The sequence below is a fragment of the Salmo salar genome, chromosome ssa12, assembly GCF_905237065.1.
Source record: "Salmo salar chromosome ssa12, Ssal_v3.1, whole genome shotgun sequence".
NCBI lineage: Eukaryota > Metazoa > Chordata > Actinopteri > Salmoniformes > Salmonidae > Salmo > Salmo salar.
This window is the reverse complement of record NC_059453.1, coordinates 22,216,947-22,234,109: the sequence shown is the minus strand read 5'-3', so window position 1 is coordinate 22,234,109 and position 17,163 is coordinate 22,216,947. Positions and strand designations below refer to the sequence as shown.

Sequence of the window (17,163 nt, the reverse complement as noted above, 5' to 3'; positions counted from 1 at the left end):
ATATCTGCTTATCAAATGTTTGTAATGTCTACTACTGTCGTCTTTCAACATAAATTGTCAAGTCTTATGTCTAATGTATTTTTAGTAATGTGTATGGACCGCAGGAAGATTAGCGGTTGTCATGGCGTCAGTCAATGGGCATCCTAATAAGGTACAGTAAGTAGCCTTGGTTTGTGCGAGCCACAATGGCTCATAGGAGCAGGAGCCCATCTCCTGTTCCTGTACACCCACTGGGCAGGATGCTAGTCTATCGCAGGGCCTTACCCCCAATCTATCCAAAATAATGGAAACACTGAACTCTAATATAGCTGGAGATTTAAAAGGCGGACCTGTCGGTTGGTCATCTTCTCCAACTCCTTGGTGTCATGGTTGATGGCGTCGTTCTGTTCCTTCTCTACGTTCTTCCAGCGGTCCATGCTCTTGGCGTGGTCCTTGACCTCAATCTCCGCCTTGTCGATCAACACGTCCAGGTCTGGGGGATGAACAGGGACAGATACCATTTTTTCTTTTTTAAACGTTGGCACTTTGAAGATGTAACAATTGTACTTGAGTTGTACCTCTATTGATATTGAGGATTGTGTGTAGGTTTTCATCAATTCAGGTCAAATAACATACTAATGTTCAAGAGAGACCAACACAATACTTCCTGTGAGCTCCATTCTTTCTATTGCTAATGCCTTTGTGTGTGTGTGTGTGTGTGTGTGTGTGTGTGTGTGTGTGTGTGTGTGTGTGTGTGTGTGTGTGTGTGTGTGTGAGACCTACCCTCTGAGCGTGCCAGTGTATCTTTGATGCGTTTGTTGATTCCCTCCAGCTCTGAGGAGGTGGCTGTGAGCATGGTGCCTCCCTCAGTCTCTCTCAGCTCATTCAGCTCCTACAGGATCACATGGAGAAAGACGTTAATAAGGAGAAATAAACACGTTTACATGCGCTTCCCTGTCTCTCTCAGCTCATACATCTCCTACAGCAGTGGTATTCAAAGTCGGGAACAAAAAATAAAGAGTAGAGATTATTGTATGGGACAATATACAAACGTTTTTGAGAAAGATATTTAGAAAAATTACATTTTATTCAGTATTTATTTAATGGTTCTTTTTCATTTTGATAAGAGATTAAAATGTAATGAATTGAAGGTTATTTGAAGATGTAAAAATGTTAATGTAGCAATTTTAAGGTTGTGTCAATATTTGGGTTGGGGTCATGAGACATTGTGAAATAAATTCGGACAGATTTTTTTTTTTTTAAGTTAAATAAAAAATAAATAAAAAAAGTCGCTATTGTGATATTCTGGAATTCTACCAGTTCTAGGTTCCCATCTAGACATTCAGGAATGGGACCTGTTCTAGTTTCTGTTTGGAAGATTCTGGAACCGGACCTGTTCTAGGTTTAGTTTTGCACATTGTGTAACACCATACCTGTTCTACTTGGTCGAGGCGTTTCCGTAGGTTCTCGTTGAGGTACGTCTCCACCCTGGTCATGATCCCCTCCAGCTTGATCCTCTCATTCAGCAGCTGCCTGTTGTCCTACACACAAAGATAACCTGATGAATTACTCCTTTCATACAACAATACATCACACACAAACACAACAATCATGTTTGTTGTTCTACATTCATATCCTCATCATTCATAACAAAATACAGAACACATTTCAGAGAGAGACTCCCTCTGTTCGTAATAGAATAGATGAGAGAAAAACAGCGTACTCCCCCTCACACACCAAACAAATGAGCCTTCATAAGAAAGAAAGAAAGAAAGATGAATTTAGAGAAAAAAATGAAAAGAACTGCAGGCGGGGAGAGAAAGAGAGAGCGAGGGAGAGGAGACTGAGGGTCACAGCCCGTCTACCTACTCTTGTACAGAACACGAGTCTATTTCTATATCGGGGACGATTGCATAACGTTAGCAGATAGAACGGCTGAGGTGGCTACTGAGGTGGTCATTGTGAGCAGCTGGCAGTGTGTCTGTGTGGTTGGCTGTGAATGCAGTGCCCACACCACAGCAGCTAGCTAGCGCTCAAACTCTTCGAGGCCACTTAAAACAGGACAGTGAGTCTTAGGGTGTTTTTGTATCAAAAAGGCAAAGACAAAGCTGTTAACAATCCATGTATGATGTAACAACGGAAGGAACACGACAGTGAAATGATCATAAGCCATAATCTTCTTCTTTCATCAGGGACAGGGTGATAAATTAGAATCAACTGAACTTCCGGTATTCATTCACTCACTATCTGTATTCTTGACAATATCCACAAACTTTCTCAACCAGGTATTACATCATTCAGGGCAAAAGATACATACCCCGTACAGGCCTAATTGCAAGAAGATACATGTGCTAAATGACTTTCTATATTCTGAAATGGCATGTAGAGCTCTGGTGGAAATCATCAAAGATGCCAAGAAACAACATTTGATTTAGATGTGTGGTATGAAACATATTGTGATATTATATATTCTGAAATAGGAACAAAATTATGTGATTAAAGAATACACCCAAGCCCAGGAAGGTTTACAAGCCAAACAAGTCTTATTGGAATGATAAGCTAAAGGATCTATAGTCACTAATGCGCAAGGCTGAGTACTTATTTTTACAGTGTAAAGATAGGAATACAAGAGAACATTTTAGGAAGGAATTTAAGAAAAATCAGCATGTGTTTGATAAAAGACTGCACCTATTTAAACAGAGATATAAGAGAGGGCAGTTATTACACCTTGAGGGGATACAGACAATACATCCTCAACAGTTTGAGCCAAATAAACAAGTTGTTACCAAAACGACATAAGAACATTCCAATGGAAGTCAGGGAAGAGCGGGGGGGGGCTGAACTCTGATATTACACAGGCTCTTAAGGAGTGGGAGAAGGGGTTTGCTAGCTTGTTCTCAGGTATCGAAAATGTTGTATATTTTGAGGAATAATTTTATAAAGACATATGTTCCCTGAGAACTAAAACGGAAAATACAATGTCAGAACCCTCATATATATATATATATATATATATATATATATATATATATATATATATATATATATGAGTTATATATATAACCCGTACTTAAATGAGGAGCTGTCTGCAAAAGTTAAGTGATTGACACTGCAAAAAATGAGAAAGTGTTTAGCACTGATGAACTGCCTAATGAAGTTTTAAAATCCCCTAAATTGACGGTAGGCCGTCATTGTAAATAGGAATTTGTTCTTAACTGACTTGCCTAGTTAAATAAAAGGTATATATATATATATATATATATATATATATATATATATAAAAATTGAAGTCCTATATGATTTGCTCCAAATTTGTTTTTGTGTACAGTATACTGCCATACAAGTCTATAGTGAATCCCATTCCCAAATCTTCAAAAAAAATGACCCTAGAGTGCCACTGAACTAGAGGCATAAGTTTATTAAGTACGGTTTATAAATTATTTTCATCTATCCTCAACAATAGGCTATTGACCTTTTTGGAGGACAAAAAACATTCTGGTGGAAGAACAAAATGGTTTTCGTAAGTCCACAGCCTGTATAGATCACATCTTCTCGGTCTGTACAATAATCAGAAATAGATTACACAAAGAGAAGCCTACTTTTGCATGTTTCATTGATTTCATTTTAGTCATTTAGCAGACGTTCTTATCCAGAAAGCCTTTGATTTTGTATTGCCTAGTTAAATAAAAGGTTAAATGAAATAAAATTCAAAAATTGATTTTGTAAATAGGGATCTTTTAGCCTATAGTTTGTTAAAGACAGGGGTTGGTGGGAAATTTTATCACGCAATCCAGTCTCTTTACAAAGTACCAATTGCTTGTGAGTGTGTGTTAATGAATATGGTACAGATTGGTTTCCCACAACCTCGGGTGTAAAACAAGGAGACGCCTTATCACCGACTTTGTTTGCCATGTTTATAAATTATTTGGCAAAAGAAGTTAAATATTAGAGTAAGATATGATGAAATGCTAAGTTACCTTTTATATGCTGATGATATTACTTTGATGGGAGAAACCGACCAATCCTGCAGAACATGTTATTATGTGCAGTCAACTGGAGTAAAAGATGGAGACTCATGATCAACCAGACAAAAACACAAATAATACCTGGTTTTCTAAAGTGCATTAAGAGAAGCATTTTTCAGTTTTGGTGAAGACATTCTTGAGTTCACTAGCAATTATAAATATTTGGGTATTTTTATTGATGAACATATTACCGTCCTATACGGAACATCTGCCCTGGCCGACTCAGCAAGTAGAGCTCTTGGGGGAGTTGTAGGAAAAACAAAAACACTCAGATACTGGTTACGCTACGTATTCCAAACTGTGTTAGACAGTGTCCTGTTCTGGACAATTCAGCAGGAGTGTGGGTTGCTAAGAGGCATTTTAAAAACGAACATGTCCATAACAGAGCAGCTACTTATTAGGTGTCCAAAAGTTTGCACCTATACTTGCAATAACTGGGGACATGTGCTGGGAACCCTGTGAGGTGAGATGGAAGGCGTGTATGGTGAGACTTTGGAATAGACTGTTGGATATGCCAACTGCCAGAAAAGCTAGTCAAGTTTTTCAATGGGATCTACCCATAGGGGGAGCCTGGGCAACTGAAATGTTTAACCTTTTTCAACAGTCTGACTGTGAACATCTGAACGAAAACCAAATTAAGGCAGACATAGATATGATTAAAAAACAACTGTTGATGCAATTTGAAAAAGAAAAAAAAATGGGTGGAGGAGATTAATCATAAACCCAAATTGACAACCTTTTGTTTGATTAAGGGTGAATTCGTGTGTGAGAGATATATTATGTATAACCTATCCAAAAGCAAGAGATCGCTATGTGCACAGGTAAGATCAGCGATATTGCCTCTGCGTATTGAAACAGGTCGGTATTGTGGTGAAATGAAAGAGGAAAGACCATGTAACTATTATGACCTCGAAGAAATGGAGAATTAAACTAATTTTATCCTCTATTGCCCTTTCTACCACGATATAGGCTTGCTCTTATTCCAGAAAGCACACCAGATATACCCCGGCATTATGTGGCTGAGCGATGAGGAGAAACACATTTTTTTTTGGTCCATTGTGTATTTACATTTGTGGAATATTTAGATAAAGACTGGAGTAAAAGAAAAGGGCTACCTATAATTAAATTGTAAAAATATTTACCTTCTATGTGGTAAATTGTACGTGTGTATATAGATTGTGTATAGGCTTGTCTCCCATATGAATCTTCTCTTTGTGCCAGACTGGGTTTAAATGCCTTCTGTTTAATTTTTCTGTATTTATTTATCTGTATATGTTGATGCATGCATGAATGATTTTACTGCTCTAGGAATATAATTATTGTTTGGATAACCTTATTTACTATTACGTATTGATTGACCTTTTTTCACTCTTTATGCGATGCGCAATGCACAGAACACCAGAAGAAGAATGATCATTGAAATACCACAGTGAATTATTGTAATGTTTGTTTGTGTCAATTAATCCATAAGGAATGGGTTGCCAATTGGCGATTTGACACAAAAATAAAAATGTAATTCATTCATTCTAGATATAACCTGCGCCCCATTTAAAGGTGTTCCCTGTCTCTAGCTGTAATGTTTACATGCTGGAGCGGTCTGATTTCAACGTCAAGGTCTTAACAGTAGGTAAAACCATCCATCTATTCAAACACCACATACAACCATACATCCACACACAGTGCTCCGTTTAAACTTGTTCCCCCTGTAGTCTTTCATTAGCTGTCTCCTTACCTGCTGCAGCTGTCTGATCTCGTCGTTGAGGTCATCCACACGTCTCTGGTCCTCCAGACTGAGCTGAGAGAGCAGGTCTGTCCCCAGCTCAGCCTTCAGAGACTCCCTGGTGGACTCCATGGCATGGAGACTGGCCTCTAGAGACTGCAGTGAACGTTGCTGTGAGGAGAGAACAGAGGAGAGATTGTTAAGAGAGGAAGAGTTACAGGGTAGACTCCATGGAATGAAGACTGGCCTCTTGAGACTGGAGAGAGCGTTGCTGTGAGGAGAGAGATTGAATGGGTTGAAATTACTTTAATCAATGCCCAAAAGATGACATTTGGTTTGCAAGCAGCAGGCACAGTTTATGCTAGTACAGTGCAGCAATGTGTTCATGTGTTCAACATGTTCAAGATAATTCAAGAAGTCTAGACGGAAGACAGCAACAATCATAAAGTTAGCTATATAACTGTAGGCTACCTTAGGCATGAATGTCTTCTCAGACTTTTACATTTGAGAAAATGCAGCAAGGCAGGGCGCTTGCCATGGTAGCATGATACTGACGTTTGTAGGGTATTAATTAAATACACCTTTCTTATCATCCTCCTGGATGTTATGGTACTTTTCTGAATCTAAAAACAATCTGACATTTTTTGGATCAAGGTCTGATTCAGTCAACTATGGCTACATTTTATTCATGATTCCCTTGAATTGGGCCCAATAGAAACCAAGAGACACATTGAAGTCCAAATCAACCTCACCTTCGGCATGAACGTCTTCTCGGACTGCTGCCTCTTCTCCTTGAGCATCTTCATCTCAGACAGGATGGAGTCTCTGGAGGCCTTGAACTTCCTCTGCTGGGTCTCAATCTGCTGCATCTGGTTCATCAGCTGGTCGATCTCATTGTTGATACGTGATGCAGGGTTAAGGAACATACTTTATAAACAAATAGACCCTATATATCATTGTTGATACATACAGGGGAGGGTTAAGGAGCATACTTCATAAACAAATAGAACCTATATATCATTGTTGATACATACAGGGGAGGGTTAAGGAGCATACTTCATAAACAAATATAACCTATATATCATTGTTGATACATACAGGGGAGGGTTAAGGAGCATACTTCATAAACAAATAGAACCTATATATCATTGTTGATACATACAGGGGAGGGTTAAGGAGCATACTTCATACATTGTTCAATTGATTGATTGGTTGGTTTTTGGGATTTATAACACACTTTTGGAGAGGCTCAAAGCATGTAACATTGTATTGGTTAAACTCAAATCATCTAAAACTAGAGCTTTCGTTTTCCATACAATTGAAGTGGCCATCAGCAATTTAAACAATAAAAAATATGACTCCCTGCCCGTTTGGGTTAAAAGCTGAGGGACAGGGCTGGAGAAATGTAACCGCTCTCAAACTGACCGTCCATGATATCAAAATTATAGTTTTAAGCATGTTTTGAGTCTATATAGTGTTTGTTTACATTTACTTTGTTTACAAACATTGGCGTAAAACAAGCTTATATATTTTGGGGTACGATGGGGTATGACAGCTGAACTAAGCTCATCAGGCATTTCTAAATTTTATCTTCAAGAATCAATGGGTCCATATCATAATTAATAAGTCAAAAAATGATGTAGCAACTACAGATTGCCCATTTAAAGACTTATTAAAAATAAAACAGACAGGCAATCTAATGGCAATCTTACCTAAGGGCCAGAGGTGGTGTAGATAAAAAATAAATATATAAAAAAAACATGCTTTTAAAATCATTGATTGAACCTCTGACTCATCGCTGGGGGCTTACAGGAGTGATGCCATGTCAACAATCAACTCAAGCACGCACACGCACAAACGCCGTGGTGCTGCCTGCTACCAGTGACTCACCGAGAAAGAGGTCTGAGGGCAATGCTCTTGCTCTCCCTCTTTCTCTCACACTCTAGCTAATCCTCTTTGGCTCTCCATCACACACATTCATATTATACATGTAATCCTCCAACATCCACCTACACACACCTCCTCCCTCCTGCTGGGTTCAAGACATAACCTGGCTGCATGAAATCCCCTCCAACCAGCCAATCACACACAACCTCCTGAGAACCAGGGAGAGCAAAACATGACACTCCATTACCTGCTTAATCCCCATGTTTTACAACTAAATGAAACACCACACACACTATCCCATCCGTTTCAATACGAAACCTGTTCATCTCTTACACATTAAATCTCCTCCAACTGAGCGCAAGAGCGACGACAACACACCATCACCTACTGAGCACCTGTATTTAGGACTAAAATGGCATATTAGTATCTCTGGTGTCTGACTCACTTCAGGTCCACTGTAGGGTAGGGAGTTGAGTTAGTGTACGACAAGCTAGACTGAGACAGGACCATGGTAAATGGGTCAAATCACAAATCAATACATGCCTATATTCCTGACTAATCAGAAACAAAAACAGTGCCTATAAAATCCACGATGCGGAAAACGCGGACAGAATCATGGAATCCAGATATTAAAACGGAATTCAACAATATTCAAAAAAACGCATTGAACTTAGTATGGAATCAACTAAATGTATTGAAGATTAATTTGCCCAAGTATATCATAGTAAATTAACAGAATGCATCAGTTATTCGTATTTCCTGCAACTACCTACCACCTTGTGTAGCCGTTAGCGATGATGCTAATGAAAAGTCTTGTTAGATGGAAAGGCTTTTCCGAAAACCTTTTCAATTAAACGTTAACTACAAAGTAGCCTCCGCTAACCTGGCAGAATGCTATGGTTATTTGCATCAGTATTTGTTTTGCAATCTCTACCATCACATGCGCTACAAAAACACAAATTAACTCTACCTACATGTACATACTACCTCAACTAACCGGTGCCCCCGCACATTGACTCTGTACCGGAACCCCCCTGTATATATTGTTATTTTTTACTGCTGCTCTTTAATTACTTGTTACTTTTATCCGTATTTTTTGAAACTGCACTGTCGGTTAGGGGCTCGTAAGTAAGCATTTCACTGTAAGGTCCTGTTGTTGTATTCAGCGCATGTTATTAATACAATTTGATTTAAACAACAGCCAAGTGCTTGGTGTGCACTAGAATGAAAAGGGTAACGACACCCAAAAATACACATTTCCAATTAAGTTGCTTTTCCTTTCTTTTGTGTGTGTGTGATTTTCAGAACGAAAACCTGAAGAAACAGGGGAAAACAGAAACCTCGAAAAACAAAATGGAGAAAACAGAATTTTTGGGGAAAAAACCCAGAAATCAGACAAAAACAATCAAATTTTATTGGGCCCTACAAAAAAAATGTTTGGGTCTTTAATTTAGAGGACTAGGGGAGGGTCTGTGTGATTGAATGAACCAACAAACTAACAATGGAGTTAAAAGATATGTTCGATGTTCCTGCGGAGGTTCTCGTTGAGTTTGGCCTCCAGCTCTCCCAGCTCCTCCTCAGCCTTCCTCATGTCCTTCTGCAGCTCCAGACGTGACTTCCTGGTGTCATAGTAACCCCCTGTCAGCGCCCCGCGGTGGGAAACCTGGTCACCTGAGAGACACAGTAACAAAACAAAAAAATTACAAAAAATATATATAAATAACAAAATCACACACCAGAAAAATAACAAATTCAATTACAATTAAAATAACTAAACTGTCCCACACCACACTAACTGGTATGGTACTGTGCTGGTCACCTCTGCAGCAGAAAAACACCCGTGATCTCAACTCACAAACACAACAACAACAAAAAGCGAAACACTTCAAAATCTACACCAAGAAACCTCTAGTTACTTGAACATAGACTGTAAAAGGCAGACAAGAATTGGTGTCATTTACATTAAAGTGTCATCTTGATCACGTAAGTTGTCACCTACCCTCCAGAGTTATACAGTCCATGGTGAATGCCCGGGCCAGCTGGGTGGACACCTCCATGCTACGACAGATCAGGGTCTTTCCAAACACGTGCTTGAAGGCCTTGTCAAACTGCTGGCTGTAGCGCAGCTTGCTGATCATGGGGATGGCATCCTAAAGGAGAGAGGAAATATAGGTCAGTTTACATTTACGTCATTTAGCAGACGCTCTTATCCAGAGCGACTTAACACTCTTTGACGACCCTAAGTCATAGCAGGCCTGGGTCAAATACATAGTACAGTATTTGAGGTATGTTTGATTTTTTTGCTTGGTTACACTTTTAGGACAATTCCATTCAAGAATATTCCCTTACGTTGGTCTCAGGGTAAGCGGTGTCCCTGACGTCCAGCTTGCTGAGGGGTAGGAAGGTGACCTCTCCAGGCAGGTTCATCTTGTTGAACTCCGTCAGGATCTTGGTGCTCACCTCATCTGTCTCCACTATGTGGTAGAACAACCTAGTCGGGAGGGGGACATGAAGGAGTATGAGCTGACAAATTTGAGTAAGAGTTACTTTTACATTGAGGAAACAAGCTTCTCTCTGGCTTTCTCAATGGTCTTTCCACAATTCACTGTGTCCTCTCTCCCAGTCTCCTTCTCAAAACACACTGGAGGTCAGAGAGGAAGAAACTCGGATCTTCTCCTCCAATGTGTCCTCCAATCCAGGAGAAAAGAAATGACATAAGGAATACAAAAAAATACTATTGAAAAAGAGCCCGTCACTCACCTGGTTCCCGCGGTGACCTCCACACAGGTGTAGAAGGCGGGCTCACACTCAAAGTTGTTCATGACGATGCCATGGTAACCGTTGATGACGTGCTGGTTGATCCCCTTTCTGCGGAAATGCTCCAGCACCTTGTTGATGCTGTCAATACCATTCAGAATGGCCTAGTGGGGACAAAAACAGCAAGATTTACCTTAACATTTCAACACTTTTTAAATGCATATTTATCTGTGGCGTCACACAAATGTCTTCATTAGGGATGGGCATTTGAAAAGATTTCGAATAATATCCAGAATTTTTTTCTGATATTCAGACAGTCGAAATAGATGCGTTTTAAAGAAAGCACTTGTTTTGATCCCCACGTCCTTGTCTACAATTCAATTCATATTAAAACAGCCCACCTGTTGGTTGCTCATTGTAGCCTAATCCTCATCATCTAGCCAATTTAATTCCGTAATTCTAAGTCCATTTAGCATCGATTAGAAATCTCCCACTTCACTTGCTACACATGGAGCCTTTGATGGTAGTGAAGCTTTGATTGACCCACAATAAGCCACATGCATGAAAAGTGTGTAGGCTACCGGCACCTCTTTTTCTATTTGTTATGGGGCCCAGTCATAAAAATGACCAAACTGTTGTTTTATTAAAAAGTTATGGTCCGTCTTTGTATGTACTCTCGGAAGTCATTGAAAACTAACGTCCGTTTGGATATTTATAATAATAGTGCCCATCCCTAGTCTACGTAGGTGAAAATAGTGATTTTCCACATTCTGTAGTCCAAAAGATAAGTACTCTCTGTGACATCCCGGGCATTATTTATTTATTTATTTCACCTTTATTTAACCAGGTAGGCAAGTTGAGAACATGTTCTCATTTACAATTGCGACCTGGCCAAGATAAAGCAAAGCAGTTCGACACATACAACAACACAGAGTTACACGTGGAGTAAAACAAATATACAGTCAATAATATAGTAGAAAAATAAGTCTATATACAAAGTGAGCAAATGAGGTGAGATAAGGGAGGTAAAGGCAAAAAAAGGCCATGGTGGCGAAGTACATACAATATTGCAAGTAAAACACTGGAATGGTAGATTTGTAGTGGAAGAAAGTGCAAAGTAGAAATAGAAATAATGGGGTGCAAAGGAGCAAAATAAATAAATACAGTAGGGGAAGAGGTCGTTGTTTGGGCTAAATTATAGATGGGCTAGGTGCAGTAATCTGTGAGCTGCTCTGACAGCTGGTGCTTAAAGCTAGTGAGGGAGATAAGCGTTTCGAGTTTTAGAGATTTTTGTAGTTCGTTCCAGTCATTGGCAGCAGAGAACTGGAAGGAAAGACGACCAAAGGAGGAATTGGCTTTGGGGATGATTAGTGAGATATACCTGCTGGAGCGCGTGCTCCAGGTGGGTGCTGCTATGGTGACCAGCGAGCTGAGATAAGGGGGAACTTTACCTAGCAGGGTCTTGTAGATTACCTATAAGTCAGCAACGACCGGACCACTCAAGCTAAGTAAAGACGGCAATCACCAAGGTAACCATCTGGAATTTTGACAGAACTTCATTTTGAGGAGATTTTGATTGAAGAAAGGACTGATTAGAGTGTGACTGAAAAAGTAATAATCAGCTGAGTCATAGACACACACTGGAGATTTCTAGGAGAGTGGGGAGAAAGGGGTGGGCTGATTCTTTGTTAGACTGTCTTTACCTCTAGGCAATTTCTTTCCCTAATAATTGGTTGAGTCACAAAATCACTACCGCTCTCTCTTTCCCTAATAATGGAGTCACAAAGTGAGTCTTCGGTGTTCAGGTGGGATTGCTTTCATCAGTGTTTGACTCATCGTTGCGAAAGCCGAGCCCTCGACGTCGGTTGAGTAGGTAGTGCGACGGCGTGTGTGTGTGTAGCCTTTATTTCATGGTGTGGACTTAGTAATTCATCTGTAACACCAGGCCCATGACATGACATAGTAAACAGTAAATGTGTGGAAACGAGTGTCCGTGTGAAGGTGTGTGTATTCTTTCTCCTTGGCCGTGGGGCAGGGAGTATATAAATGGATGGGTGTGTAAAGGTGTGACCTTTGTAATCTATGATTGCCTCAGAAGATTTACCACATGGCTAGTATGATCATGTCTAAAGGGGAAGGTGTGTGTCCTTTCTAATCTGACATTGATTCATAGATGAATGGAACTACCACACATGGTTAAGCATAAGGCTAGTAAGATGATATGGATTACATAGACATTCATGTAGAGGTGAAGTTGGGTCTTGTATAATTAATATGACTCATAGGTCAATCTAACGCCATAGGGGGAGGAGGTTATTTTGACCTTGCCGGTGGCAGTATGATGATATGCATGATATGATGATGCATGCTAAGGTGCGAGTGTGTGTGTGTGTGTGTTTCGTTGGGTAGGAGGTCACACTGACCTTGCCGGTGGCTGCTCTAAGGAGCTGTTGTTTCTTCTCCAGCTCCTCTCGTTTGGCTGCCAGGGCCTGCTGCTCAGCGTTCTCCTCCCGCCACAGATAGCTGTTGGAGGCGCACAGACAAACACACTGCTGGTTTAATGCATTAACTTGTCATTCAGTCCAAAAGACATTGTGCCAAATTATGCAGCCAGGGCAAATATTGTAGATGTTAATTTTGTTGAATCATTTCCAGGAAAATGCCTTAATTTTGAGAGCAGCTCTATTGTAAACTTTAATGACCCATATGTCATATTCTATTCATCATCTCTGGTCTTCTCCCTCCTTACACAACTCAGTATCTCAAGGCCCTTCTCTACAGCACACAGTGCAAAGCTCCAGGCAGCATCCAACATCCATCTCACAGTGTTATAAATACCTCTCCATTGTTAAGGAGAGGAGAGGGGAAAGGCATGCCGACATTCACAGCAGAGCAGACCACAGTCTGGTAAGGAAATAAAGGTTACCAGGCGGAAGATGAATGTAAGTCTTAAGGGGGAACAACCATCCGACCTTTAACACGGTGGAGGTCGAGTCATGGCTAATAGGCCTTCGTCTTGTATTCCAGACAAAGTAAATACATATTTTCTAAGTAAATAAATATTTAAAGTGCAAACCATGACTCAATGAGGAAAGAGTACAAAAAACAACAAAAGGAAAAGAGCAAAGAAAGTTACGATTTACAAGTTAGAATCAATATATAAAAGCGCAAATGATGACTCAACGAACATTGACCAAAAAGCAGCAAAGAAGAAAGAAAAGCGAGAAGACGAAGTGAAGATTTACAGGTTCAAATCAATATCTTTGCCTAACACTGCAATGACTCAACCCAAGAAACAAGATGGAGCAAAACAAATGATTAAGATATGGATCATGATCTTACTTTCTCTCGCTCTGCAGCTCGTCCTTCTTATTCTTGACTTCGTAGTATTTCTTGTCCAGCTCTTCCACCCTGGTCTTCACCTCATTCAGGTCCTGGTCCAGTTTCTACAGGGGAAAACAGACCAGTCAGATAGAAACTTGATCCCAAGAATTATAGAACACAGTGAAATCTAGAACAGAATCGAACATTCTATTTAAACTAAATCATTCTTATAAGACATTATAATCAACCATAATAGTAACAATTGAACTACAGCATAATGAGTCATGAGTTAGGTTCCATACACTATACTGTTCCAGGTTCTTCTCCTTGTTGGTCTCAGTGTCCTCCAGGTCTTTATGGATGGCAGCAATCTGCCTCTTCTTGTCATTGATGGCCTGGTCTAGGGACTTGAGTTCCTTCTTGATCCACTTGTCCCTCTCCTCTTTAGAAGTAAACTGGCTGCCACGGCCCTGCTTGGCGTACAGGTCTGTTCTCTCCTGGGTGGCCTGGGCCAGTCTGGGTGGAGCGAGGGATGACAGGAGGTGTTAAAAGGTACATAGGGAAGTTCAGAAAAAAAATCTGAAGGGGGTCTTATTCCTTATTTAGTGGCCTACCAATAAGGTGCCATGTTGGACACACTCCAGTCTTTCACCAATGAGGATTACAAGAGAACCAACTTCATTCACTTTCTAGTGGCTCAACATCAGGTGTAACTAACATTACATGGGGGGAAAATGAGTTAATATCCTTTTACTAATACATTAAAAAGTTGTTGCCTATTAAATGATTAATTCATTGTTGAGCCTTGAGCAGTGTAGGGTTTTCCTACAGACCTGGCGATGCCCCTCTCCTCCCTCTCCTTCACAGTGTTGAACTTGGGCTCAGTCTCCTGCAGCTCCTTCTGCTTCTCCTCTATCTTCTCTAGCAGCTTCTGCCGCTCCTTCAGCAGACGTTTCTGGAGGAGGAATTCATTATTATTAAATAGAAACAAATGGTGACAACGGGTTACACTCAGAGGCATTTGAGGATACTCATACGTGTGTGGGGTCATCAGTGAAATAAGTTCAAACGCCAGCAGATAAAACATTATCTACACACGTGATTACTCTAGATATGTAAACCATAAGGGAAAGGGGATACCTAGTCAGTTGCACAACAATGCATTCAACTGAAATGTGTCTTCTTCATTTAACCCAACCCCTCTGAAGAAGAGAGGTGCCGGGAGCAGCTTTCATTGATGTGGTCGCTGCCCGGGGAGCTTCCTAAAGTCTGCTTTGATCCATATCACTCAGATAGGATCATGTGACTCACAGCAGTCAGAAAGGCAGATGACGCAGGTACACCCACCCGCTTTCTCCCTACTTCCCTCTTCCTGCCCCCCTCCAACCATCCCAACAAAACAAAGCTAACAAGAAAGCTGTTGCAACATTGTCCCGGCCAGGTGGGCCTAATCCAACCTCGCTGAGATGCTGCTGTCTAATCTGTAACACACACAGGGATTGGGGCCAGATCTCTTCCCTTGGGCCACTGCCCAGAATGAAGGGATGCAGGGAGAGAGAAAGAGAGGTTAAGACTAGCAGTAGGGGGAGAGGGATGGAGGTGTGTGGTGAATCAGTGACGCAGATGGAGAGGCTTCTGTCCTTACCCTCTGAGAAAAAGAAGGGGGGAGGGAGGGATGGATGGAGAAAAGAAGAGCTAGGGGGTGTTGGAGGTGTGGGGGGGGATTATCACTGACGCAGATGGAGAGGCTCCTGTTCGAGGATGGAGAGGTAGGTACGTAGTAGGTAAGGATGGCGAATCTCACACACACATCTAAACCCACACACAGTGACGCAGATGAGGAGGTTTCTGACCGCCCCGTTTCTTCGGTTCACTGTTGCCATCTACACACACACACACACACCACTCTCTATCTCAGACACGCACACTCTCACCCTCCCCACCGCGCTCCCCTACCTTCTGTTCGCTGTTGCCGGCCAGCTCCTCCTGCAGGTCTTTGGATTTGAGCTCCAGCTTGGTCCTCTGTTTAATCTGCTCCTGTCTCTCTGAGCTCAGCTGCTCCTTCTCCTCCTTCATGGCACTGATCTTAGACTTCTTCTCACGCACCACACGCTCCGTCTCCTACAATGGGAGGATGAGGAGAGGCCATGAGAGAAATAACACGTAGACAAGATGGACACTGACTGTAGAGGAAATAGAAAAGAAGCTGGTCAGGTTTACATTCACAAAGAGAGAAACCCCTAAGATAGAAACCTTTTTTTGTTTTACCCCCTTTTTCTCTTACATTTTGTGATATCCAATTACAATCTTGTCTCGTCGCTGCAACTCCCCAACGGGCTCGGGAGAGACGAAGGTCGACTCATGCGTCCCCTTGAAACATGACCCGCCAAACCGCGCTTCTTAACACCAGCCCGCTTAACCCGGAAGCCAGTTGCACCAATGTGTCGGAGGAAACACCTTTCAACTGATGACCACGATCAGCCTGCAGGCGCCCGGCCCGCCACAAGGAGTTGCTAGAGCACGATGAGCCCCCCCCCCTTCCTTTTCAGCACGGTTACAGGAACTGTGGTGGATGGATGCGTAACCAGGCCAGCTCAGTACAGCTTGGCTCAGTAGTGTGAAAAGCTGATCAGATCCATTTACACTCCAAGCCAATCTGTGCAAATACTGTATGCAGAATCACTTACCTCTACTTTGTCTCTGGCATCCTGCTGGGCATCTCTCAGATGTCTGGACTTGTCTCCACAGGTCTCTCTCTTAGAGGACAACTGAAAGAGGAAACAGAATTTAAAGAACAGTTAACTATGCAATCAAAAATATCAAATGCCATTTAAAGAAGGAAGAATTTGAAAGGCCAGACCAGCCAGACCACAAAAGCAAACCACTACCAACTGAAAGTTACTTTTTGTTAGACATCCTGTGCCCATGATGAATACAATTTGACAGATATTTATTTCTTGACCCAAACTCCATAAACACATTTTGTTGATTTTTTAAATTCTTATTACCTCGTCCAGCTTGGCGCGTGTCTCGTTGAGCTCCTGGTTATAGATAGTGTACTCCAGAGCCCTCCTCATCTTGTCCCACTTCTGGTACTGAGCCAGCTCCTCCTTCTCATCCTCCAGGGTCTGGAGACGCTCCTCAATGTACTTCAGCAGCTCATTGATCTTCTCTCTCTTACCCTCTGGGGGAAACACAAAACAGTGCACCAGTATGTTATTTAGGTCTACAGTTATACGTACAGCTGTGGTGGCCCAACCAAGGGCCATTTGTAATAGGAAAGGGAGATGCTTATCCTGGGAACTAAATTATATAGCTTTTCCTTGGAAAATAATTTGGAAATTGAAAGAGCAACATTTATTTTGAAAGTTTGTGCGATAGGTCTGAAAGTCAACAGTTTTTTTCTGTAGATAACTGCACGCTTTGAATGTCTAAATCGAAGCTCATCTTAGGTAGTGAGTCAGAATACCA

The 17,163-nt window shown here is 41.3% G+C and overlaps 1 protein-coding gene across 1 annotated transcript in view; it reads right to left on the bottom strand.

The window, feature by feature from the left end:
- Positions 1 to 17,163, bottom strand: part of LOC106564479 (structural maintenance of chromosomes protein 3) — a 28,342-nt gene that overhangs the window by 8,366 nt on the left and 2,813 nt on the right. The window contains exons 9-24 of the mRNA XM_045691039.1: positions 16,701 to 16,876; positions 16,380 to 16,460; positions 15,649 to 15,813; positions 14,526 to 14,647; positions 13,995 to 14,208; positions 13,711 to 13,814; positions 12,792 to 12,891; positions 10,372 to 10,532; positions 9,961 to 10,102; positions 9,611 to 9,761; positions 9,130 to 9,282; positions 6,477 to 6,628; positions 5,737 to 5,895; positions 1,413 to 1,520; positions 763 to 871; positions 330 to 472 (exon numbers count right to left, since the gene is read on the bottom strand). Of these exons, the coding sequence (XP_045546995.1) occupies positions 330 to 472; positions 763 to 871; positions 1,413 to 1,520; positions 5,737 to 5,895; positions 6,477 to 6,628; positions 9,130 to 9,282; positions 9,611 to 9,761; positions 9,961 to 10,102; positions 10,372 to 10,532; positions 12,792 to 12,891; positions 13,711 to 13,814; positions 13,995 to 14,208; positions 14,526 to 14,647; positions 15,649 to 15,813; positions 16,380 to 16,460; positions 16,701 to 16,876 (2,240 nt within the window). The remainder of the gene's footprint in view (positions 1 to 329; positions 473 to 762; positions 872 to 1,412; positions 1,521 to 5,736; positions 5,896 to 6,476; positions 6,629 to 9,129; positions 9,283 to 9,610; positions 9,762 to 9,960; positions 10,103 to 10,371; positions 10,533 to 12,791; positions 12,892 to 13,710; positions 13,815 to 13,994; positions 14,209 to 14,525; positions 14,648 to 15,648; positions 15,814 to 16,379; positions 16,461 to 16,700; positions 16,877 to 17,163) is intronic.